The 26,696-nt window shown below is 38.5% G+C and overlaps 1 protein-coding gene across 2 annotated transcripts in view; it reads right to left on the reverse strand.

Moving 5' to 3' along the window:
• LOC126194920 (double-stranded RNA-binding protein Staufen homolog 2-like) overlaps nt 1–26,696 on the reverse strand; it is a 254,734-nt gene that overhangs the window by 9,630 nt on the left and 218,408 nt on the right. The window contains exons 15-16 of one of the 2 annotated variants that reach the window (XM_049933299.1): nt 20,460–20,558; nt 4,552–4,649 (exon numbers count right to left, since the gene is read on the reverse strand). In XM_049933299.1, coding sequence (XP_049789256.1) covers nt 4,552–4,649; nt 20,460–20,558 — 197 coding nt within the window. Of the gene's footprint in view, nt 1–4,522; nt 4,650–20,459; nt 20,559–26,696 lie in introns of both variants that reach the window. The other variant, XM_049933306.1, reaches the window with a different exon arrangement.

A 26,696-nucleotide genomic window follows, 5' to 3' on the forward strand; every position in this document is an offset into this window, starting at 1 on the left:
CATTGAATTTGGCAGTTTTTCAAATAACAATAGCTCTCTTTATGTACACCTCATCAAAAAGGACACTATTAAGAAACTTGCAGAAACTGGGACAAGCGTGGTAGATACAGTCTTATATTCTGACAGTTCCCGCTCCATTCAAAAGCTGTCAGCACATAGTGATGCACATTGAGCTATTTCTCAATGCTGTCAAAATAAGGAAGTTTTATGAAACCTTTTTGCTTCCCTGAGAGATTTCTATCATAGCAGATGATCACACGAACCATATGTTATCTTCACTTTACTCAATGGGTGAAACTTTTCCACTGACCTCCCCCCCCCCCCCCCCCCCCCCCCCACAAACTTCATTTCTGTTTATTTCACTGATCCCTAGGTCAATTACAGCAGTACAATGTTCGCAGATGGTAAGTTCGGATTTCATCCTTTGTTTTACAGTCTACTTTAGTACTTTTGTGATGGGAAAGGTTTTAGTCTACCATGATGAAGCACATTCACTATATCACGAAGTTTAAAAGAGAAGTGATTTCTCACACTGAGAAAACATCAAATCATGCTGCAGATCAGCAGTATGGGATCAATGAGAGTAGTGCTAGATAGCAGAGACAGCAAAGGGAAAGACTTTAAGCTAACTCCTAGATTGGAAAAACATTTTCTGGACTAAAATGTTGCTGCTATCATATATTAGAAGTTGTGCTGGATGACTTTGTTAGGGAGCAGTGACAGAAGTGTTTACCCATGAGTGCAGAAATTGTCCAAGTTATAGCACATGAAACTGGTAGACAGCGGATCATGAATTTCAAAGGAAGAAACAACTGGGTTGCATGTTTCATGAAGTGTTGAGGATTTTCTCTTCATAGATGCACTTTAATTGCACAGAAGCTAATAGAAAACAAAGAAAAAAAACTCAACAAATTTCTGTCCCTCCTGAACCTCATTTCTTGGGTGCAGCTTGTATTTGAAGTAGGCTAACACTGGGTAAATCAATTGAATTTATTCACTGCAAGGAAATGAATGGAGTCAATAGGATTTCCATCAATGGAGATACAATGACATGAAATGATATCAAGGAAAACTTTTCAGAAAACCCCTGTCTACAACACAACGCATATGTCATGACAAATGAAAATTTGTGCCATACCAGGACTAAGATCTGTATTTCCTGAGAACAGCTGCCTTCACCAATAAGTGGGTTATCTGAGGATTCCTGAGTAAAATTTTCATCAAAATACATTCTTGATTAAATACATCAACCTATTATACACCTACTTTAATTTCTCACTTTTGTTTGTTTTTTTATTTTTGAAGGGGGTGAGGGGGTGTTTGTGGGGGCATGGGACGGGTGGGGGGGGGGGGGTTGCTTGGAGCAGAGGAATAGGTAGAATATCTTATATTAACTCCTGTGAGGCCCTGCACAATGTACACAGTTAAAGTGCAATATAACAGTAGCACGTGTTACCCTCTTTTGTCCTGATGACAGAGGCAGCACGTTGACTCCAAACATGTTGTTCAGTCATCCGGATCCACAACAACTCCCCACTTACATTTCATGGACATCGGCCAAAGGTGGTTCTGAAGTACAAAGTACACTCCTTACTCTATGCCACACCACAGATTTGTTCAAAATGAATGAGGCAAGATGAGTGGTGGGGCTACAAATGTTCCCTCGTGTATGTGAAGTGTTTCTCAAATCATTTCAACATAATTTCAAAGTAATGAATCTTGATGCACTGCCTTGCTGAAGGCAAATTTCACCTGGAGAGGAGGGACCACAAGCAAGAACATCGATGCATATCACTGGACATCACATTTCTGTATCATGTCTAGTGAGAGAAAAAGGCAGGTGTATCAGACCCGCCACCAACAACACCCCCCCCCCCCCCCCCCCCACACACACACACGAGAAAATGTATACCACCTGTCCAAATGGTGTCCTATTAGCAAGAGGAATGTGTGGTATGGCTGCTCATTGGGTGTTGGCAGTACTTAACTGTTGTTTAATTTGTTGCACTTAGGCCTGTCTGTTCTCTGGCACAATGTGATAATGATGACCTTTCTCACCAACATGTTGTTGCCTGTGCCAGTAGTTTTCCTAAATCAAGGTACTCATGTTATTCTCTTGCCACTGCGGCATGTGAAAACCATAAAGCACAGTGCCTTCTTGATCAAAGAGATGAAGTTTCTCATGGTTCATGCCCTCACACTCTGGCTGCAATCAAAGGCACTGATACTGGCTCTTTCCTAACCTGATTGGTCTGCAAAGAAGAAGGCAGGTTGTGGGGTGATTTGGAGTGGCAAGGAACAGTGATGCTACAGCCTAAAGGGTCATTCTGCGTTGTCAGTCTGTAGTATGGACATCAGAGTGTATGCAGAACATTTAGTATTGATTTTCGTGTTAGTTTAAGTATTGTGAGGTTACTAGGCTCTGTAGTGTTCATTCTGGGTGACAAAAAGCAAACACAGCAAGTATTACAATAAAAAGCGACAGCAGTAGTACTCCTAGCACATAAATTTTTAATGCTCACCCCTGCGCTGCCAGTTGCCAGGGTAGGTGGCGGCAGGAGTGTGAGGCATAGGACAGAAACAGATAGCACATTGGTGACGTTGCATGATATAGCACATTGGTGACATTGCACGATATTCTCTCTCTGCACAGAGCACATCAACTGCTGCCTTCTTATGTGCGCCCAGCTATAATAATATGTCTGTGCCCAATATGTCATTGTCATAATATCCCAATCACATGATAAGAGAAATTATTCCATTCACTGTAGCAGTAAGAACTACTCCCTCCCTCCCTCCCTCTCTCTCTCTCTCTCTCTCTCTCTCTCTCTCTCTCTCTCAATTCAACACAGAAACTGTCTTGACCCAGTTACTCATAAGTGCTGGAGTAGAACATGAGCACTTATGACTGTGGGTACACTGCGTTATTCTAATAGACTTCCTAATGGCAGCAACTTCTAACAGATGACAGAAAATTCCTTGAGAATGGCACTGCTAAATAGTATTGAAATCTCATATTAATTAATGCCACTACTAAACTAACTATATTTTATTGCTTTAAATCATATTTTTAAAGTACACAGCTGGAAGTAATCAAAATGAAGCACTTCAAAGAACACACATTAAATTCAGCCCATCTTCATACCCAGTGTTTCTTTCCCTATATTTATGACACCTTTATGATCCAGCTACATGGAATCAAAACTCTTCACCTGTTCACTGATCATATGAATTGTATGCAACATAATATCAAGTTTACCGCAGATGGAGAGTGAAGGAAAGTAACTATTACTTTTATGTCCTACCTGAACAAAACTCAGATTAGCGGCTAGGTTATCATGTTTATTGGAAAGAAACACAAACTGACTTGTATCTCAATGCACAAATCTTTCATCATCTAGCCCACAAGAATGTGTTTTTAAATACTTTAATACATAGAACTAAAACCTTCTGTGACAAGGAACACCTGGATTCCAAGATCAGTTACCTAAAGCAATTATTCTGAAAGAACAGCTATAACAATCAATACATTAAGCTAGCAACCTAAAAAATAAAAACACAGAGATAATCATTAGAAGGCAATCAGCTAATAGCATTCCATCCTGTCTTAGAAGATATAACAAATAAAACAGACACAGCCTTGGGTAGACACGGTATTGAGCTCACTTGTCAACCACTCAAGAAAATTAGAGAAATGGTGCACCCAGTAACAGACAGCCTTGATCTTGGTGTTCTTGGAATTTATAAATACCTTGTGAATGTGGTAGCAGTTACATTGGTGAGACAATATGAATGGTTTCAGAAAGCTGCACAGAGCACCAACATCTTATTAAATGTAATGATTTCAACAAATCTTTTGCTGCCAAACACAGTCTCATGAACAAATATATAATTAATTTTATGAAACTGAAATGTCATTCCATTTGTCTACCTAATGGGATTCTGTCATTAAAATAGCTGTTGAAATCAGGAAGTGTAACAACTTTAACTGGACAGTGGCTACACTCTTGGTGCTGCATGGAGACGAACAATTGATGCTGACAGGCAACAGAGAAATCAACTGAATGATCCACTATCTAATGAAATTGGCATCACTGCCAATATTCTTCAGTCAAAGACATCAACATAATTTCTGTATATGGAAGTTCCAAGACTGTGACATCTGCATGACATTACTCAGCCAACCAAAGCATCAAATGACCCAATGAAATATCACCTGAAGAAGATGGAGGATGTTAAAAGTTCAATACTGACATATCTGATGCGGCAAGAACTCCATGAAGCATGTTCAATACTGACATATCTGATGCGGCAAGAACTCCATGAAGCATTTATTCAAGTAACAACTATCTTTCATTTAAGTAATGGTCAGCAGGCATGAAGGTGCAATCTGATTTTAGGAGAGGATGGGGGTCATTCACAACCATCAAATCATGCCAGGTTTTTATTTTTCGAAATGAAAATTAAGCATAACAATACATTTCAAATTCAAATTAATATGTGTTCATTAAGCATCACTCACCATATACAATGTTTCTTGAGAATGCTTACCCATCTCCCTGACTTTGCTCCTTTTTTACAGTGCCACCAGATGAAGAAACAGAATCCAGACCCATCTCTGATAAGGCTCGCAGTGCTGTTAGTGCTGCCTGTAATGTTAGAGAATGTATCTGTATTTGTTTGTCTAATGCTTGTGTTGCGCTACAAGAAAGTAGATGTTTACTTTTTTCAAATTTAGTCACAGCACACTATGAAAATTGCAGTAGCAAAATCATTACACTATAACAATAGTGCACATCTTAAGGCATATGTGCTGAAATATTTCAGTTCACAATAGATGACGATGACAATGACGATCATTATCTTCATCATAACACAAAATGAATTTCTGGAAGTGAATGAGGTATTCTGTTTGCCAAATATTATCAAGTGATGACGTGAACCATGCCTAACACACACACATGGTGTGACGCAAGAACATGCCTGACAAAGAAGCTTGTTTATTTCTAAAACCCTACATCATGCTCATGAATAAACTATATTGCACATATTTAATGGCATGAAGGCCTTGGCTGTAAACAATGGTAAGGAAAAAGTTGGCTGCTTTGAGAAACTATGCACTAAAGTTTCAATAAATCTCATAAAGTAGATATTTGAAATACATCCATTGTGATTTTTTTAATTCAGATTCGTCACTGTTTTCAAATATTTCTGTTTTTGTTTACCTGCACACTGAATGCACTTAGCAAGGGTGAGCACTGACTTACCACTGTTTACTTGCTGGGTGAGCTAATGAAACAGCATGAAACCTCTCAAAAACACAAATCTAAAACATCCAAATTTTTCAGTTTATGATATTAAGATCTGCATTACCAATTTTGCAATAATACTGCATAACCTCAAAAATTAATCTATGATCAAAGATAAAATTAATTTTATTGTCACTGAATACAGCACGTGAACAGTTTTAATGATGACCCTTAACATTTCCATCATCACACTGTCACATAAACTATGGTGAGGGATGCAGGACGTAAGTTAACATAGTTTACTTGCTAAAACAGTTATTAATGTTTAACGGATTAGCAACAACTTTTGAACTGTACTCAAGTTCAGGTACACATTGAGAGGCTTTAACTGGGTCACATTTATTACTTAATCTTCATAATTGTACAAATCGTCCCTGAAAAGCATGTGTGTTCACTACTATTGCCAGCCATATTTTTGGCACTTATCACTGTTTACATCAAAACATCCTGACAATGATGCAATTAGTGGGAATATAAAATTAGAGATACAAATGCCATTTCTGGATTTATCATGAAATTATCAACTTATGTAAATGAAACACATCATGTACTTGTTTTACATGTAAAAACTATGTTTCAAATTGACTGTCCCTTACCAATGTTTACAGTCGAGGTCTTCATATATTAAATATGTTTATCTAATTTCATATAATTTCACAGTATTTCTTTTGCTTGATCTAGAAATCACTTAATAGCTTCTTATAACAGTAACAAACATTTTATAAATACTTTGGGTCATCATTCATCACTGCTCTGATGCAGACCACCACAAAGTCCTCTCCGGTGCTAACCTCTTCATCTCAGACTAGCACTTAACTACATCCTCAAGTATTTGTTGAACTTATTTAAGTCTCTTATCTTCCTCTACAGTTTTTACCATCTACAGCTTCCTCTAGTACCATGGAAGTTATCCCCTGATGTCTTAATACATATCTTATTATTCTGTCCCCTCTTCTTCTCAGTATTTTCCACATGTTCCTCTCTTTGGTGATTCTGCAGAGAACCTCCTGAATTACTCATTAACAGTTCAGCTAATTTTCAACATTCTTCTGTAGCACCAGACCTCAAATGCTTTGATTCTCTTCTGTTCCAATTTTCCCGCAGTCCATGACTCACTATGATACAATGCTGGGTTCCAAATGTACATTCTCCCTTCCTCACTCACATATAAGCTAAATGGACCACTACAGCATATTAATGCACATTTCAGGCAAAGTCATCATCTACGATTAGTTATTACAAAGGACACTAAACAAGATGCTCACAGCTTCAATTTTGTGGTTCCAATGCAACTTAATGGCTCTCTTTTTTCTGAACATTTGAAGTTAATCTTTAATAACTAATTCTGATCTTCTGTATTCTGTCACATATCTGTGTCATCACATGGCTTAGGATATTTTAGTGCAAAATTGTGGCAAAAAAGGTGAAAATATGGTGTGATATTTATGCAATTCCACACGCAAAAATTTATTATGGAATGGCTACATGAATCATTAAATCTGTAACTGCCAAAAACTTGAGAATGCATCTGCGATGACTCATCAAATATTAGTAGACAGAAAAGGAATATTCTACATCAACATATACAAATGCGATCTGAAGTTTTCCCAGCGTATTTCCAATTTGAACAGTTCTCGGGTATCCGACCGGGTAGCGTTGTAATTTCTCCACAATATTTCGGCAGACACACACGCTGCCATCTTCAAGTGGTTCCTGACAAATGCTGTGCTGTTCCTCTCGGCGCCCTATATATACTAGCTGTTACCCCCTCCACCGTTCCTCTCCTGGTGTCTTTGGTGTGGCCGGTGCGGCGGCTACTGGAGATGGTGGGGGAAGCAGCGCCTGGGTCTGAACTGGGGTCTGCAGTCTCCCTGCTGTTGCCGTCGGGGGTGGTCCTCGATCTCTGGGACCGCATTTTTCTCTCCAGGCTGAGTGCAGGGTTCCAAGCCTGACTAAGTTGAAGGCCACTGTCTTTATTAATTAGATCATCCTGTAGTTGGATTTCGATGGCCTCTTTAGTAACGCAGTCCCGGAAGGAGGAGGATTGACAGAGTATTTTTGTTTTTTCATAGTCCATAATATGGCCAGTTTTTATACAATGGTCAACCACGGCTGATTTAGTGGCCTGGCGTAATTCAGTATGGAGCTTGTGTTTGCGGCACCTCTCTTCTACAGTGCGGACTGTCTCCCCAATGTATGATTTTCCACACTGACAGGGAATTTGATAAACGTCTGGTTTTCAAAGGCCTAGGTCATCTTTCACTGAACCCAGTAGAGTCAAGGTTTTTGCAGGGGATCGGAACACACATTTCACATTGTGTTTCCTCAGAATTCTGCCGATTTTTCTTGAGGCATCACTCGTGTGCCGCTATTCGACAATGTTGGCAGGAATGGATTAATCATGGTTGAACACAGCATCAGGAAGGAAGCAGTCAACAGAACACGAAGACTGGATTTGAGCCCAGCTACATTTCCTCTGTCAAATGCAGACACCTGTTTATGTTCCTAAATGCCTTCAGTTGCCACTACAGCTCCCAGCATGAAGGCGTTTTGCCAGGACTATCATCGGAGAGGTATTCAGAGCTCCGTATTCATCATTATTATTGATCTGATGTGCAAGTGGTACTTCATTGACCACAATGACTATTAATAGGTGGCTCACAGAAAGGAAGCTGTGCTCACAACACCCCTTGCACTGACTACCATTGACCTCATTACACCAACAAACCAGTTTGCAGTGATGTATGGCAGATTCGGCCTGGAATCTCACTGACTGGAGGAGAACTGTCGTCAGCGATGAGTTCTGCTTTGAACTGAGCCCCAGTGACGAGTGAAAATGTGATTTAAGATGCCCCAAACAGTGATTAGATACCAACGAGATTGTCGCCTGCCATACAGCTCGATAGTCAGGAGTGATTCTCTGAGGTGTCATTTCACTTCATAGCAGGTCCCCTTCGGTTGTCATTCATGGTAGCCTTATAGCATGATGTTAGATCAGCTATATTTTACACCCAGTTTTGTTGCCCTTCAAAGCAAGCCATCCTGGGCTAACATTTCAGCGAGACAATGCCCACCCGCACACAGCAAGAATTTCTACTGCTTGTCTTTGTGCCTGCCAAATCATACCGTGACCAGCAGGGTCACCACATCTCTCCCCGATTGAGAACTTTTGGAGCATTATGGTCAGGGCCATCCAATTAGCTTGCGATTTTGATTATATAACACACCAATGGGCAGAATTTGGCACGATATCTGTTAGGAGGACATTAAAAACTCTATCAATCAATGTCAAACCATGTAATTGCTTGCATAAGGGCCGAGGTGGACCAATGTGTTATTGACTTGCTGAGATTGTGAGGCTATTTCTCTTGAATAAATATACGACTTTCTTGAAGCTGTAATCATTTGTTTGTCTTTACCTGTACATCACATCAACAAATTTCAGACCAATTCGGATAATTCCTTCATGGTGTGTCTTTCTTTCTTCTTTCTTAGAGTGTACTATTCTATGTTTGAAAGGCTGTAAAATATAAACATGTTTGTATGCATTTGTAAGAAGGTAAACAGTAATAAAAATATCTGCACAATGTATTTATCCACCAAACAAGTTATGGTTGAGTGTTTAAGGACTACATTCAAATGATTTTTAATTTGTGGACATCATCCTAGCTTTCAGTAAAATGGAATGCAGTCAGTCATTAAAATTTGGTGTATTACTTTCTTCTTCACAGACAACTAAATGATCTTTCGTGTTCAATTTCATACTTCTCCAATGATACAGCTACTTAATTAGTGACACATTCATTGCCACTGGAAGAACTTAATCATCAGCAATATACTGATCAGTTTTAAACTATGACAAGTGAGTAGATAGCTCAGTCAACCAAAACACTAGAGTGGTTTCAGTTGAAAGAATGAATACATGGTTCAACCAACAAAAAAGCTACACTAGTTTCACTTGAAAAGAAAGAATTAATAATTTGGTCAATCTGCACACTGGTTTCACTCAAGAGAATGAATGAACAGTCCAGCCGATAAGAAAAATTACAACCAAGGAGGAGGAGGGGGGGGGAGGAGGAGGAGGAGGAGGAGATTAATGTTTAATGTCCCATTGACAATGAGGTCATTACAGACAGAGCACAAGCTTGGCTTCAGGAAGGATAGGGGAGGAAATCAGCTGTGCCCTTTCAAAGAAAGCTTCCCAGCATTTGCCTGAAGCGACTTGGAGGACTCACTGAAAACCTAAATCAGGATAGTTGGATGCGGGTTTGAACAATCATCCTCAGGAATGCATATTACAACCACCTAAATCGATTGTTTTCATTTGGCTGTCCCCATCACAGGAAGGAGTGTCTGCGTTCATCATACAGCTCTTGTTTACCTTATAGTTCTTTAGCCTTTCAGAAAATTATTACAGATAAACACTGCAGCTTTCATTGAAGTGCACAATCTAGTGATGGCGACAGAAGCTTCATTCATACTCAATTATATTTTACACTATCACGCAACAACACAACAATGCATTATTGAAAGTTTGTGCCATAGTGGCATTGTCTGCATTTTCTAAAAAGCAAGTTAACAAAAGCATGAGATTCACTTAGTGTCCATTCAGGGCAACTGCTAAAAATTCAATACATGTCTGTTCTGTCAGTCAGTGGTTTCATTAAGACTGAAACACATTGCATCATTGGCTATTGTTCGTCTGACTTGTTACATTTTGTCTTCATGTAGAGACTTAAGGTACAGACTTTCTTCAAATACTACCATCGAACAGACTTCCCGGTATACTTCTCCAGATACAATTGTGTAATGGGAGTGTTTACTCGTAAAGGCAATGCTGCAAATACCAGCACTATGTCATAAAAAATTCTTAAGAGTGCTTTCCAATTACAACACACCACTGAATATGATTTCATTGGTGCTTTTCATGAATCAAGACTGAGATGTTAAAAGTACTGCACTTCACAACAGAGTCATCAATCTCAAACCCTCTACTTCCTAACTGTTTAATGATGTCACACATTCTACCACTGCTCGTTCTGGAGTATGGCACCTTGGACACAGACAAAAAAAAACTCACACTGTTTCTGCTCATAGTGTAGTCGCGATACAGGCACTCTGTGAATAATCAATACTGCAACCAGTGTTAACATGAGTGCTTAGTAGTCTGCCCTACCAGCAATTCTTGTAATTTTCAAAATGTATTCATGTAATACAGAGGGAGGCCAAATCACCTCATCCCCCATAAAAAGTGACAATAGTGTCTTGCATTATCAAATTATGGTTTATTTATTCAACAGATGTCAAATGTCGAAATATTTCTGCAAAAGGTATTATGGTACCTTTTCTACTCTGCAACTATTGTGTAATAGTAAGTTTTCCCACTGAAAATCCCTAGTAAGATAATAAAATTCCCGAATACCTTTCCTCTCTTTCTGAAACTGAATATGAGTTAAAATAGTAGGTGGGACATGAGGAGACAACAAATAAGCTTTTACAATTTCATGGAGCAAAGATCGCTTATACTGAGACAGAGAATCAGTAGTAGGCATGGTGACTCGCTCCACATTTGAACACGTGTGTGTTGCCATTATGCATTGAGGCAAAGTTACCCTGAACTAAAACAATGTAACTTCGTTAATAAATTCAAAATTTCTATCAATGTATGTATGGACAGAAATGCAAGTTTTGTACTTTGGGAGTTAATTATGAAATTTGGAAGGAACTACAAATCTGTGTGGTTACTTGTTTCATAGTAAACAAAGGAAAAGAAAGTATAGAAAGTATGTATTTCCTTCCACAGTCAAGAGACTTAGCCTCTAAGTGATTTGTTAGATCAATTTTTAGGAATGAAATTATAAAATACCTTGAAAGAACACATACTACTAAGTCCTCTGTACATTCCTTTCAAGTATCACATTTTATTAAAAGTGCGATTCTAGGGAGACTAAGCATCCCTGTCCTTATTGTAACACCATAATAAGTGCACGGAATCATGATTATTTTAAATACACCAGATTTTCTACTGCACAACATGGTTCTCTTTAAGTACAACAACTGCTGCAAAATTTTCAGAAGGCCAGTTAGATCATCATAGCAGGCATGTACAACATTTCAACAACAGATTGAGTTTTAACCGTAAGACTGATGGCGAGAGGCGTAAGCAGTTCTTTTTATTTTTATACCTGTGAACAGTTCCTTTTATATCTGTGAGCACTCCCCTGTCCTGTGCACAAAGCGGTGACCCAGGTTTTGTGTACTTTATCTCATTGCGGTGCCGTTCTTGGCTTGCTGTCATTTTGTCTGGCAACCGAGTATTACTATGTTCATCTTGTTGTTTTGACCTCTGCGCTTCCATTCCAGTGCACTGGGCCGGATTGCACAGTTCACTAAGGCAGTACTCAGAGTCATAATTAATCAGGTTTTCCATGATATTAATTTTGATGAGTTTGTCTATTTATTTTTGTTGAGATCCCGAAATCCATTGAAATTAATCCATGGCTCAGTATACAGTCTCAGAAAGGCCTGGGATCCTGCACACCATTTAATTATAAATCAACCGGAGACCTAGACCAGAACAGTACAATGAAATAGCAAAGGCAAAGCAACAAGATGGGTAGGGCTTATGCTGGGGATAGTGGGTGGAATGACAGTGATCTAAGAATGGTACTGGGGTGTAAAGCAAGTATAGAATGCCCACACTGCCAATGGAAGCATGGTGTGTGTGTGTTGTGTGTGTGTGTGTGTGTGAGAGGAGGTGGGATGAGGGTGGGCGCATGTGTGCTTGTGTATTCGCTCATGCGGAGGTTGTGGTGATAACTTCGATTGTTGTGAAATACTGTGCCTGATCCTGTCATTTGCCAAATAATTTTCCTTTCAACTGCTCAGTTTCTCAGCTCTCTCCAGATCAAACTGAAAAGCAATTTTACTTTTTCTTCACGATTCTGGTATTCCGCAAGAAATGAAACACGCTGAGAAGAAGCTAAATAAGATATAGAACATCGTAAGGTTTTCTTTTGTTTACTCAAATTAAAAGGATTTGTAGATCTGTCCTAAAGCAGCCCCATGACAATCAATAATATTGTGCTATATTTTGTGATGTGCAACTGAAGTGTCGGCAGAAATGCCAACACTGTGTTGTTTGAGGAAGCCGAAATGCATGCTATAAGCTCACGCAGGCTGGCGTGAGGTCTGAAACAGGATACGTAATGAATGCTATAAAGAAAAGTATGTAGCTTCTGGAATACTTAACTTTAATCCATAATTGGTGAACATTGGTCTTGTTACTGTACATGCTTCATTAGATACATAGCAAAGGAGAAATGGCGCCTTGCTAGGTCGTAGCAATTGACTAAGCTGAAGGCTATGCTAACTATCGTCTCGGCTAATGAGAGTGTAATTCTCAGTGAACCTTTCCTAGCAATGTCGGCTGTACAACTGGGGCGAGTGCTAGTAAGTCTCTCTAGACCTGCCGTGTGGCGGCGCTCGGTTTGCAATTACTGACAGTGGCGACACGCGGGTCCGTCGTATACTAGCGGACCGCGGCCGATTTAAAAGCTACCACCTAGCAAGTGTGGTGTCTGGCGGTGACACCACAGCAACAACTTAGACATCTAGGAGAGAGATTGAGACGTTGTGCAATAATGATGAGGACATCAAAAACTTTGGAAATATACTGCACTGCTCAGAAATATTGTGCCATTTGTGGGCAGTATTAAAAATATCCTTGACATTCCCTTGTGTGCTACACAGAGCAGAGAGGTTAGGTTAGGTTTGTAGTTACTGTGTGGAGAATGACTTCAAAACAAGACAAAAGAACATAATTATTAGAGTGCATCAAATTGTATAAATTACTGTCGGCATTGTGGGACATTAGGACAGATAAGAACAAACAAAAAATGATGAATTGTCACTCGGAAAATATTGGGAATAAACTATAATTAGATATTTATCTCTGTGTATACATTACTAGAGAATCTAGCAATTCTTTGCAATTGCTAAATATGTATCTGAATTGGATATAGGTCCTGGTCTAAACCCCCCCCCTCTTTCCCATCTTCTACTTCCCTTCCTCTGTCCATGATCTTGAGGTTTGTTATAGCCAACGAAAACTTGGCTGAAAACTGAAATAGCTTAAAATAAATGGTTAAATAGGTTGGGATCATTGGTACTGCTGCTGGATCTCTGAGGATGGTAGCTACAACGAAAGTATTTTGCATAGTTTTAATCTGCAAATGGATAGGATTACAAGTTTAGCATGATGCAGATTCCGTAGTAGTATTCTCGTTCATCATAATAAACCCCATGTAAACATTACACTATACACTCTTCTGCGTTTGCTGGAACCTCACTGGATTTCGTTTAACATGGAGGGAAAGCCAAGCTGTAGCTTTACCGGCGCATTTAACTTGGGCCCCACTGGCCAGGCAAGTGATCCAACTATTCTGCAATGAAGTGAGCAGTTGCAGTAAATACATAAAAAGTGACGAGCAGAGAATAATATAGCTTCAAATGTCACTTAATTTTTAAACAGAAAGAAAAAGTACATGTAAAATTCAGGTAATACACTTCTCTGCTGATCAGACAGAAAACATAACATGCTCCTGATCTTAGCTAAAATAGTACTGTAGTTAAAATGAAGAGTTAAGAAAATTCCTGATTTTAACAAGGGTAATTTTTCTGCAGGAGCTGTGTGTGGCATGAAAGTGCACTGCTGGGATTTTTCCATCTAGTTAAATATTGAAACCACTGAACGTATTACAGGCAGTCACCAGATAATCTCTGAACTGCTTCCATATCGGACTTCGAGGAATACATTACAGTACTATTACGTAGATAACAGGGCGATCAGCAACAGAATCCCAAACCGCCAAGAAGTCCACATTTCCTCCTCTTTTATGATGTGTTGTTCTGCATTTCACCATCATTTGGCAGTGAAGCATCACAAAGCTTCGTGCATTAGTTCCAGAATGTTTGGCAGCTTAGATGTCTTGTTATTTCTCACGACAAATCCCTTAACTTGGTTCCATATCAATTTTATTGCAGTATTAAGGTGACAACTGTAAAAACACAGCATTTATACAGTGTGCTTGACGTTGTGAAAATGATTGTTTTTGATGTTGCTATGATGCTTTTCGCTGTGGCTCGTGTGAAACATCTGTCCTGCAAAGCAATGGGCATATTCTAATAAAGAGTATCTGATTTTTCAGTTTTCTTCAAAATATTTAATTTTGTAATTTTTCTTAATTTCAAAATCTTTAAAAATCTTTTATAAAATATCAATAACTAAGAATGTATATTTGGAATGAAATGCATAATTTTGCCTGTGATATGTAATTAGAAATTAGAAGACCTGCATTTTTCTTGGGGGGAGGGGGGGGGGGAATAAAAATAAAAATGATGGCTAAGTATGAGTTAATTACCATAAATTTGATAAATTTCATACTTAATTGATTTATGTATTCAAACCGAACAAAAAAAAAATTGTAGAACGAAATGGGTCTCGAACTGCCACTCACCAGCCCACTCGTTTATAAATCTGCCATGCTTCCACTTACGCCATGAAGATAATTAAAATAATACTCCTTACATTTATTACATTTTCTCAAAAACTGTTGAGGTTGTTTTATTCTCTGAAATTTTGTGAAAAACGTTAACAACTTGTTTCTAGCCATTAACAGTGTTCCGCATGCATGTTTTACGGCACAGTAGGAAGCAGTTGTACAGTATACGGGCACTTCTGACACCAATTGTAAATGTATACAAAGTTTGGGAAAGGGGGGAGGCGGTTGTTACATATGCCTTGTGACGACAGGGTGCAGAAGGTCGAGCAGTCAGGATTAGAGAGTGGGCATCCAGGGCTGCCGTTAAATGACAAAACAGGAAATTAGGTACAATACCGAGAATATATTTCTGGGTACGGTATACAAGGGTCGGAAGTTACCAGGTTTCAGCCAGTCTAGGAGATTGAACAATTAACTGAAATGGGCAATGGAAGGGGAAGTGGTTCATATTAACTTGCGCTGGTGCTCGGTTGCGAAGAGCAGAGCCAGAGGCTCTGCCTTCCAAGAAGACGTCTGTGCTCCTCGAAGTCTGGATTCCAAGAGAGTCAAGCAAGTGCGTTCTGCACCGCAGGATGCTCCGGCATCCTCACACGTGATCAGTATCCTGCGCACGCTATTGGCTAAAATCAATGGCATGAATTCGCTTGCAGTTTCTGCAGAGGGCTCAGGGCGTCTCCTGTCAGCAGCTTTAACTGGACAGAACTGCCTCCGTTTTGAAAGACAAGTGACTTGTGTCACATAAATGCGGCGTGAAATACTCTGGGAGAAAACTTGTAAAGATTCCACTGGGCCTTTGAAAAATTTTCTCTAAAATATTCCTTGACTCGCTGCCATCCTTCCCCCTTCCAGAGAAGTGGTGACAAACATTGTTTACAATAGGGCATCCGTCACTCCCTGGAATGACGGTTTGCCATAGTAGGGGCCTTAGTACTATTGAGGGGGGGGGGGGGGGGTGTTGCAACTGTTTTCATTTTTTTTAACTGGGAGGGGGGACTCACATGTAGTCAAGTTTATCAATTTTCATGAGTTACGGAAGTAGTAAAACATTAACTATGCAAGTCACAATACAATATTTCCTGTAATAGTTGGAATCATCACTGTCCATATAATCAAGTCTTAGAACAAACAAAGTTAAAATGATGCCATAACACTTCACAAAATAGGATTGAACTATCATGATTTCTGTTAGTTCGAGGGAAAAAAAATCTGCTAGTATAAAAAAATACTTAATTCTACGGTAATCAAAATATTTGGGTAAAAAAAAAAAAAAAACACATAATAAATTGACTTACTGCAGAACATTAACACCTAGCTTGGTTAGAATTGGATTAAGTACATTTCAACTTTAGTAAAATTTTACTATGTCATCTGACTATTTCTGAGGGTAGTAGTTGCACAAAGTTGCTCAGGCTATGAAATATTAACACATTTCAGTAGAATGGAGGATTCAAGTACAAAGTCCAAGAAATGGGGTACCATAAAACACACATAATACAAACGTTGTCTATATTAACCCATGTTAAAATACAAAGTACAAAGCCTTTTCTAATACTAGCAAAACACTGGAATTAATGATGAAATCAGGGGACTGTCATATGGCATAAACTAAGCTTGTAAATTTATAGGCATGGAGAACACACAGGCAAGACTCTACAAAAAGTAATGAAAAGGCGTGTCCATAGTGACAAAACAACTACCAATATTCTCATCCTATTCATAAAACCTCATATAAAGGAAGGGAAAGAATGCAGTGAGTTTTTAATCAGTTCACAAAATATGAAAAGGTTCACATCTAGAATGTGATTCTGTGTGACACAAGCACACGCACATTTGTAAACAAGCTTTGACTGACAGGAGACGAGCACGTGGCTTGTCCAGCAGGGAAGTGTGACGTCAACAAACTTTAATGGCCATTCTCTCCAGCAGGGTGATGGAGGGGGTATTATCTGTGGCATTACGTACGTCTTGCAGGAGGGGAAAGAGCAGAGGGGTAAGCGTGAGCAACGAGGAATGGCGAGAGGGGCGAAGGGGAAGTGGTAGTGGCACTTTCAGCACTTGGCACAGCTGGCAGCACGTACCGGTGGTATAATGCAAAGTACGCGTAAAAACAGAGAAAGACAATACTGGCTAACAGACAGTCAAACACCGGTAATGATCCACACAGAGCGACGTCAAATTTGTACAAGAAGAGATCCTAACTGTTATAGGACAAAACCAAATGCATGGTGGTCCAGTAAAAACATTTAAGATTGTTAGTACAATACTCGCATTAATTCCTAAACAGATATTGGATGACAGAGTGCATTTCAGTGTTGATTTTCAGCAAACACAAAATTCAGAAAAAAGCTAAAGTAGCAGGGTGATCAATTTTTGAAATAATAATTATGTAGCTAAAGTATGATTAATAAAACATTGATGGCTGTTAATACATCAGAATCTCTTAAAATTTCATTTACAGTGACATAGCAATAAGATATCTAATACATAATTTAGAACTACTTTCAAGAGCAGAACAACACCAGTGTATGAGGCTACGACTGCTGACCAATCATCCCGTTTGTGCTTGTTTACATTGGGTGAAGTATAATCAGAAGGCAATGAGACATCTCTCTTAAAACCAACTACTACTATAAGAAAAAGACCCACCAGAGCACAGTTGTGGATACAATTTTTGTTTAAAATTATACACAGGTAAGAATACATATGGGTGAACAAAATTTTCTAATGGTTTAAATGCCCTAGATAATATAAAAAACCTATTCACCAAGTGGTGGCAGTGGAATACACAAACAAAAGGATTTAATTTTTACAAGCTTTCCGAGCCAGTGGCAACTTCTTCTGGCAGAAGAGTTGAAGGGGAAGAAGAGGGGTGAAGGATAAAGTCAGGATCCTGTCCGGTAAGTCTCCTCTGACCCGGGGTTCTGGGCGATTTTTCCAAACTGTATCCCTTTCCATAAACGTCTCGAATCCTTTTCTTTCAGCCTTCTTCCTTCCCCTTCAACTCTTCTGCCAGAAGAATGAGCCACTGACTTCAAAAGCTTGTAAAAGTTAAACCCTTTCGTGCATTTTTTCCCCTGCCACCATTTGGTGAGTAGATTTTTTATCTATTTGTTTACATCATATTATCAATAACTGATTAAAATGGTTCAAATGGCTCTGAGCACTATGGGACTTAACTGCTGAGGTCATCAGTCCCCTAGAACTTAGAACTACTTGAACCTAACTAACCTAAGGACATCATACACATAAATGTCCGAGACAGGATTCGATCCTGCGACCGTAGCAGTTGCGCGGTTCCAGACTGTAGCGCCCAATAACTGATTATGTTAGTGGTTTAAATGCTCTGCTATGGTAGTTAAAACTGACTGCGAAACAGAAACTGAAACCACATATTTTCACACCACAGCATTTTCTTTCTCGAAGCTGGTTTTAACAGAAAACCTGTATTTTGTTGTTTAAAAAAAAATGTGCATCCTATGTTCATCCAAACACTTAATAGAATGTTGTTTATAAATTTTAAATAAATCGGACAAGACCTTTTCGAGATTCTTGCTGAACTATTTACTCTGTACTTATTATATGTATATCAAAAAATAGGTAGCCTAAGTCTGTCCAAATGTTTATCAAAGTATTGTGTGAAAATCTGAAGTAAACTGGTAAAGAACTTTTGAAGATTTTTGCTAGCACTGTGTCCTCTTTGTATTATATACATATTTATATACCATATATACTTAAAAATTAAACTTACGCCTGTCCAAAAGTTTATTACATTACGATAAAATTTTGAACTTAATCATTCAAGAACTTTGCACGATTTTTGCTAATATCATTTCCCCTTTACATAGTACATACATGTTTACAGACCATATATATTAAAAAAGATTGTAACCTATGTCTGTCCAATCATTTATTACAGTATTGTGTTAAAATCTGATGTAAATCAGTCAAGAACTTTTCAAGATTTTTGGTAATAATGTTAAACTTCGACTTGTCTTTGTATATTAGTACAGATGTTAAATATATATTTGTATACCACAAATTATTAAAAAAAGTTGTACCCTACGTCTGTCTCAAGTTTTATGAAGACTATCGTGAAAAAATTTCAGGTACACTAGCCAAGAAATTGTTGTGATTTTTGATAAAAATGTTTTCCATTTGTACAGTAAATACATATTTGTATAACATATATACTTAAAAATCTGCAGCTTATGCCTGTCCCAATGTTTACTAGAGTACTGTGTAAAAATTTGAAGTAAATCAGTGAAGTACTTTTTGAAATGTTTGGTAAAGATGTTAAAACTGACTTGTCTTTATATCGTAGTGTAGACTACCCGAATATAATCCCCTACTGCATGTATTATTCCACGACATGTTTCCATAACTATGTCTCAAATGCTGTAAGGTGAAACTGTACTTGTAAATTATAAGTCTTCAAAAGAATTGCCATAGCATAGTATTGCAGTGTTATGGGTAAGTGCGGACTTGGTGAAACTGCATTCTAATTTGAACTATTTTGGTTTTTTGGTGGTCGTGATATGGGCTTCTGCAAAAACTTTTCTGGGGGGGGGGGGGCTGACAGACAGTGTATTGGGAGAACAGTTTCCAGTAATGTATCAAATGCTAGACAATCAACACATAAAAAGTCCCTCCCTCCCCTCTCACTCAAGTTTTCGTAAGTGATCTTTGAAGCTGCCAATTTTTCAACCATCTTTTTTTCCTGATTCCAATCAAGTAGAGTAATTATCATAGCAGAAACTTCTTTATCACCCAACATTCTGAACCACAGCATTTGTGCACAACATTACTGGGCAGTCTAGGGAGAATGTCAAACTGCACAGTATTACTTACCATCTAGGGGCCGTTTATGATCACTCACCACGAAACACAAGGTGGGAAATGTACAGTACTATTATATGCATCTGACATTCATGGAAAGGCACAATGTAAAGTTGCTTTTTGCTACTGTAATTGTTGGTTTTTCTAACCACAATTTTATTTCATGATTTATCAGGAAATGATTATACAAATCCAATCAATATGTGGTTCAGTAATTAATAGAAAAGCTTCATTGTCATTTCTGTGGTTTCACACTTTCTGCCTCGACTTTTTCATTTGACAGCACATTAATTGCATTTAAAGATGCACACAATATTCAGTTTAATACTTTATTTACATTTGTTATTGTGGTTTCAATTATTGTTGGCTAATTTTTCTGTTATTTAGGTAACTGTTAACACATTTACTGACTTAATGATAGTGGTTTCTTTGTTATACCTGTAACTACCATTTATATCCAAACTAAAGGCAAAGTATAAATAAACATACTCAGTGTGTACATATACATTATTAGTTTTAACAAAATAATTTACAGGTTAAAGATTGTGGTATATACAGAAAAACTGCATTTTCTATGTGATAAATACTACTGAAATAGCAACAGAGGAACAATGGCTGCACACATTTACAATATACTAACATGTTAAAAGTATCTCATTTATTCAAAACTGATGATCTTAAAAGATGATACTTGGATAAAATACTGAATTTATCTCGAATTTCTTTTGCTAGCAAATTATTAATAGCTAACCTGGTCATGAGATGCATCTGTTGTTGACCCAGCACCGTGACAAACTTGAGGGGGATCAGTTGATAATGATACTAGGCTCAAAAACTCACTATGGTTTCCCTGGAACAATGCACACATAACTTCAAGCACAAGTTAAGTAATCAGTCTCACGAAAGATGACATGGGTGAGAATATAATAGGTATATATGAACTATTCTGTCACTACAATGCCACAATGCTACAGACACATATTCTTGGGGTAACATATATTAACTACACAGTAGAACAGTATGTTTTTTTCAAAATGATTAATATACCATGTCAAATATGTTAAAATGTCCTTTAATCTGAGAATGGGACCTTAGAAATCATGAGCTACAATAGGGAAGTGGTTCAGTGGAAAATGTCAATGAGTGCAAAAGATCTTTCAGTTAGCATTCCTTACGTGGAGTATCTGCCAATGTTGCTGTTAATTTATTTACCAGCTCCTCAACTGCCACCAACAGGCTGAGGAACCACTGGTCAAAGTGAAAGGGCCAAAAAACTAACGAGTGGACAACAGAGGTCGTCAAACAGCATCTGACAAATGGAAACTGGTAAAATGGTGCAACTGTATATTATTATAAAACATTATGTACATCACAGGCATAAAGGAGGTTTTCTGATTTGACAGATTACTGCCAAACTACTTGTCAACATATAACTGCACCAGGTACATGTTAACTGCACACCAATGACAAAACTGAGAATGAGTCAGTCAGGCATTAACATTTTGGAGATGTGCAACATAACTCTTGTGCTGCACAGATTATGCCATAAAAGAGAGAGAGAGAGAGAGAGAGAGAGAGAGAGAGAGAAGAAGAAGAAGACGACGACGAGTGATGCAGGACCTATGTTGGTTGTTTCTCAGGTTTGTAAATGCACAACAATATTTCTCTTACATCTTTTGCCTGAATAAAAACATACTATGATACTTGTACTACCACCAAAAATCACCACACACACACATACACACACACACACACACACACACACACACACACACACACAATAGCTGGCTTTCACTCGAATTGGCAGAACATGCATCTGATTTGGACTGAGCCTTGAATACTATGTCACTCAATCCAATCCACCTGTGTGGCTCCTTGTTATGGCACTAAAACATTAAAAAAGTTGTTCAATATGTGCTTCATTGGATCTATGCTGTAATAGTTTTAAATAATTATGCATGATAATTGCTAAATTTTGTAAAGACAAAAATTTCTTAGAAACATTACAGATGTTTCAAGACATCCATGTAACCAACAGTGGGTTTTAAGCTATTTTTTGATAGCTCTTGTGAAAGATGAATATGACAAAGGAACATATCTCAATCACATTATTGGTTTGTTATTTGTGCATAAATGTTAATATTTTCCTGTATTACGATCAATGAAATGTTAGAACACGGAAAAACAGATACTGGTTTCAACAATGCGCACTAACAATAAATTATGAGAAAATACCACAATTTCTCTCTTCAAATGTGATATTTCAATGCCTCCCACATGAAACTTGGCAAACAACATTTTCTTTAAAAATTAACGCTGGCTACAAGAAGTATTTATAGTTTGCACTGTAGATCGTGTAAAGTCTTATCAAAACTTGGATCTGTAACTAAGATAGTCAGGCAAAACTCAATGAACAGAATACACTTTTACAGACCCACTAAGTGATGATAAAAATATAAAAAGACAGTGTGAGTAACTGAAAGAAAAATAAATTCATTACTGAAAACCATTAATGCAAATCATCCTGGTGTTGCTGTTTTGGCAACAGCAGACTAAGTAATATTTGCAGCAAAATGGAAATACTTAGTTCCGGCCAGAACTTTTGTGTTAAAAACGACCACACCTGAGCATAAGTCGGACTGCGATTTTCTTGATCTATCACTCAAAAACTGGACTCATTTTGTATCAGTTTCTACAATTATTTCAAAAGAAACATTAGTGAACATAACAGCTGTTGACATGAATGGCTGAGCCAATACAACCACACTGACGTAATTTTGTGTCTGTACTCAGTTGGTTTTGCACTTTGCTGTAATTCTGCTACAAATACATCACATTTGGTGAGCGAGCAAGAAATTTTGGAAGCTCAAGAGGAAGAAACTGCTCAATAACTCATCTCATACTTCTTGGTAGGATGATTACACTTTCTGCAATTATTATTTTAAAATTCGTAATATACCAAAAAGCTAAAGCAGATATGAAAAACAAATCTTGAAGTGTCATCCTATTATGGCATGCATTACTCAGGGTGTATACGTGGACAAGGGAAAAAAAAAATTCCCGGATTTCCTGGTTAAAAATACACTTTCTCCCAGGTGAAAACACACTTTATCCGTCTTAAGGGACAGTATATTTTCCCTCGGAACTGCAAAACTTATCAATCCTTTGAATGGTTATGGATTTGGACACAGGCGTAGAATTTCCTGGCGCTTTAGAAAACGAAACTCGGCACTTTGGAAAACGAAACTCAGGGAAAAAAAACATGTTTTGGAAATATCTTTGATGTGCAGCAACATGTACGCTGCGTATTTTCGTATTACGAAAGTATACATTGGAATTCCACCAAACACCACATGTTACTTTCCAAATCACTGAAATTGAGATTGCGATGTGCTTTTGTAAGCCAGTCATAGCTCGTGTCACGTGATCTCGCCAACCGATGACAGTGAATATTTAGAGCATAGGACGCGTGATGTAGTCATCCAATAGCAACATCATTGTTAAGTAGCAGTAACACACAAGTTAATGGTTTAAATTAATACACAGTTTGCTACAAGAAAAGAAAAGCTTTCACATATACAGTAGAGCATCGATTATCTGAAGTAACTGGGGGACATGGGAGTTCGGAAAACTGGTTCGTTCGGATAATTGAACTGTACATGTTTATTTGCCAAAAAGAAGTACTGTACAGTCAATTTATCCATAAAAACAGGCATCTCTTTTAGTATTGCAAAGTAACATACAAAGGCAACTTCAGTAGGAATATATAGTATGTGGCACAGTTTATTAAACATAAATATATACATATTACACACGCATTTTGCATGAACAATACACACAGAACAGAAGGTGACTGTTTGCACCGTGAGAAGCACTTCTTGGGGGCGCGCAATCCTTGAAACCGCGCGGAGCGGCACACCTCAACTCTAAGCTGGCGCAGCTGTTGCTGTGAACAGCTTTGATACTGCCACTACTTCTACTGCCAGTGCCAAGCCGACAGAAGTGTGCTGATTGTTGAAACACGGCGACTGGCGGCTTGGCCGGTCAGCAGCGCCTTGTGAAGGCCCCATTAGGAGCAATGTTCTGCCAGCGGTGGCCCAGTGCAGCGACTACTGTGGGAAACTTGGTTTGGGAGTGAGGGAGATGATGGACGGTAGGGTGGGAGAGTAACAGGTGCGAGCGAGTACACAGTTCGGTTAAGCGGTCGTTCGGTTGACTGACGTTCGGATAATCGACGCTCTACTGTAATATTGGTCTCTAAGGTTAATAAGCTGCAAGAGAAGCTAATCTTTCACATATAATGTTTGATTTTTTTGCGCGTGTTACACTTTAAGATATATCACACAAATATGCCAGTAAAATTTTTAATAATGACATAAATGTCTGATCTTCAGGGTTCGAAATTCTTCTAAATGGCTCTTCATCAAAGAGTTGATTTTTGAATGAGGGTCAAATGCTCTTTGATTTAAGAAATTCATGGTACATTCTTGCGCATAGTCCACCTTATGGTTAAAGGATATTTACTTTGAAAGTAACGCTTTTCAAACCAGCATTCGCAATATTTTTCCGTGACCTGTTAGAATTAGGTCCGTTTCAGCAGTTGCCAGAGAGTACCAGGTAACAGGCGACACTGCGCTTGCGCAGCTACCATTACGTAGGAAGCCCGTATGTACGTATATGTAAAACATTAAAAGTTCTTACATTATGTTGTAAAAGCAGCAAGGCATCACAGGGTACCCCAAGAGCATCAGAATTTCATGGACCATACTAAAATGTGCACATTTATACTGCAACTTAAAGTACACATTCGTATGTCCAGATTCCTAATGAAGTAGACCTCGACCTGATATTAAGCTTTTCAGTGTGGTTTTCGGGGTGTAAATTTTCTTGGAGCACCAGTACTGTATTACATCATGTTTGGTTCTTCATTATGGCATAATGCCATACGTGCTAGAAGACGAAAATGTGCACTTGAAATGCAGAGAACAGTTGAAACTAGACAGTACTGTGGAATTAAAAACTTCGTTTCAAATACATTGACTGCCTCTGCAAAAACGGTTAATAAAAGCCAAATTTCTTCAGCAAACAGACAAAAATAACTTCACTGTTCTGCAAGACGATTAATGCTCGACTGTCAGAAAGGTGGAAATAAAATAAAATCTGAAACTAATAACGTATTTTAGCCTTCCATACTTATGTGAATTTATTTTAATTCACTTGATACCTCCCGGCCACAGATATCCGTTTTGTTTTCATTTGCGTGAGAGTAAACGAAGGGGAAACAGCAAAATCAGTAAACGTAGACACGGGTCACATGGAGACTACCCATTATAACTCAGGCAGCTCTGCGCATCAGCCCCAGATCTACGATATTTGCGAACCAGGTCAATACTTAAAAAAATCGAATTTTCAAAAATATGTGCATCTTGTAGGACACATCATTCTGAAAAGTTTGAAACATAAAACATATGTGTTTGAGAAAATGTAAGACATGTTATTTGGTCGTAAGTGTGCCAAAGTGCAGTGCCACGCCTCTTCATACAGCATTCTTCTATTGCACATCACCGTATTTCGGCAGTGGAATTGAAATGTGTATACTTTGTAAGCGATGCCATCAAACTATATTCAGCACAGTGGAAATTGAAATGTCCTGTGGTGCCTCTCCTGCTTCCAGTCGGCCCCTCTTTTTAATTTTATTTTTTTAAAAACTCACCATTAATAGCGGATGGGATTATTTGTAATTGAGAGAACAAGAAGTCTTCAGAAAATTTGCACTCTTTATTGTCTGTTAGCTAATAACTTGCTGTTTTGTGTGACGTAAAATTAAATAAAGGATATATAAAACCAATATAGACAAGAGACAAGCAAGAAAGTATACATTTCTTCAATCCTTACCTGCTAGCATTTTTTTCTCCTAATCTTGCTACAGCTTTACATGGCGTGCTTTCCTTTCTGCGCAAGAATCTATTACCTCACCAAAGTTCGTCAAACGTTTTGCTACATGAAAAATCGAAATTTCGTTATCTAATATTAAAAAGCTGTCAACACAAATAATACCCAAGACTGGTGTGGTTTCTCGATCTGATTAAGTCTATTTTGTCACTGTATGCTAGATAAAACAAAATAGGCCTTTCTAATATTGCAGCAATTTTGTAACACACACCAAATAAGCGAGACTGTTTGGGCACAAATACTCATTTTTATAACACGACAAAATACACTACTGGCCATTAAAATTGCTACACCAAGAAGAAATGCAGATGATAAACGGGTATTCATTGGACAAATATATTATACTACAACTGACATGTGATTACACTTTCACGCAATTATGGTGCATAGATCCTGAGAAATCAGTACCCAGAACAACCAACTCTGGCCATAATAACGGCCTTGATACGCCCGCGCATTGAGTCAAACAGAGCTTGGATGGCGTGTACAGGTACAGCTGCCCATGCAGCTTCAATACAATTCCACAGTTCATCAAGAATAGTGACTGACGTATTGTGACGAGACAGTTGCTTGGCCACCACTGACCAGACATTTTCAGTTGGTGAGAGATCTGGAGAATGTGCTGGCCAGGGCAGCAGTCGAACATTTTCTGTATCCAGAAAGGCCCGTACAAGACCTGCAACATGCGGTCGTGCTTTATCCTGCTTAAATGCAGGGTTTCGCAGGGATCGAATGAAGGGTAGAGCCACGGGTCGTAACACATCTGAAATGTAACGTCCACTGTTCAAAGTGCCATCAATGCGAACAAGAGGTGACCGAGACGCGTAATCAATGGCACCCCATACCATCACGCCGGGGGATACGCCAGTATGGCGATGACGAATACACGCTTCCAATGTGCGTTCACCGCGATATCGCCAAACGCGGATGCGACCATTGTGATGCTCTAAACAGAACCTGGATTCATCCGAAAAAATGACATTTTGCCATTCGTGCACCCAGGTTCGTCGTTGAGTACACCATCGCAGGCACTCCT

The sequence above is a fragment of the Schistocerca nitens genome, chromosome 1 (assembly GCF_023898315.1).
Source record: "Schistocerca nitens isolate TAMUIC-IGC-003100 chromosome 1, iqSchNite1.1, whole genome shotgun sequence".
NCBI classification, from domain to species: Eukaryota; Metazoa; Arthropoda; class Insecta; order Orthoptera; family Acrididae; genus Schistocerca; species Schistocerca nitens.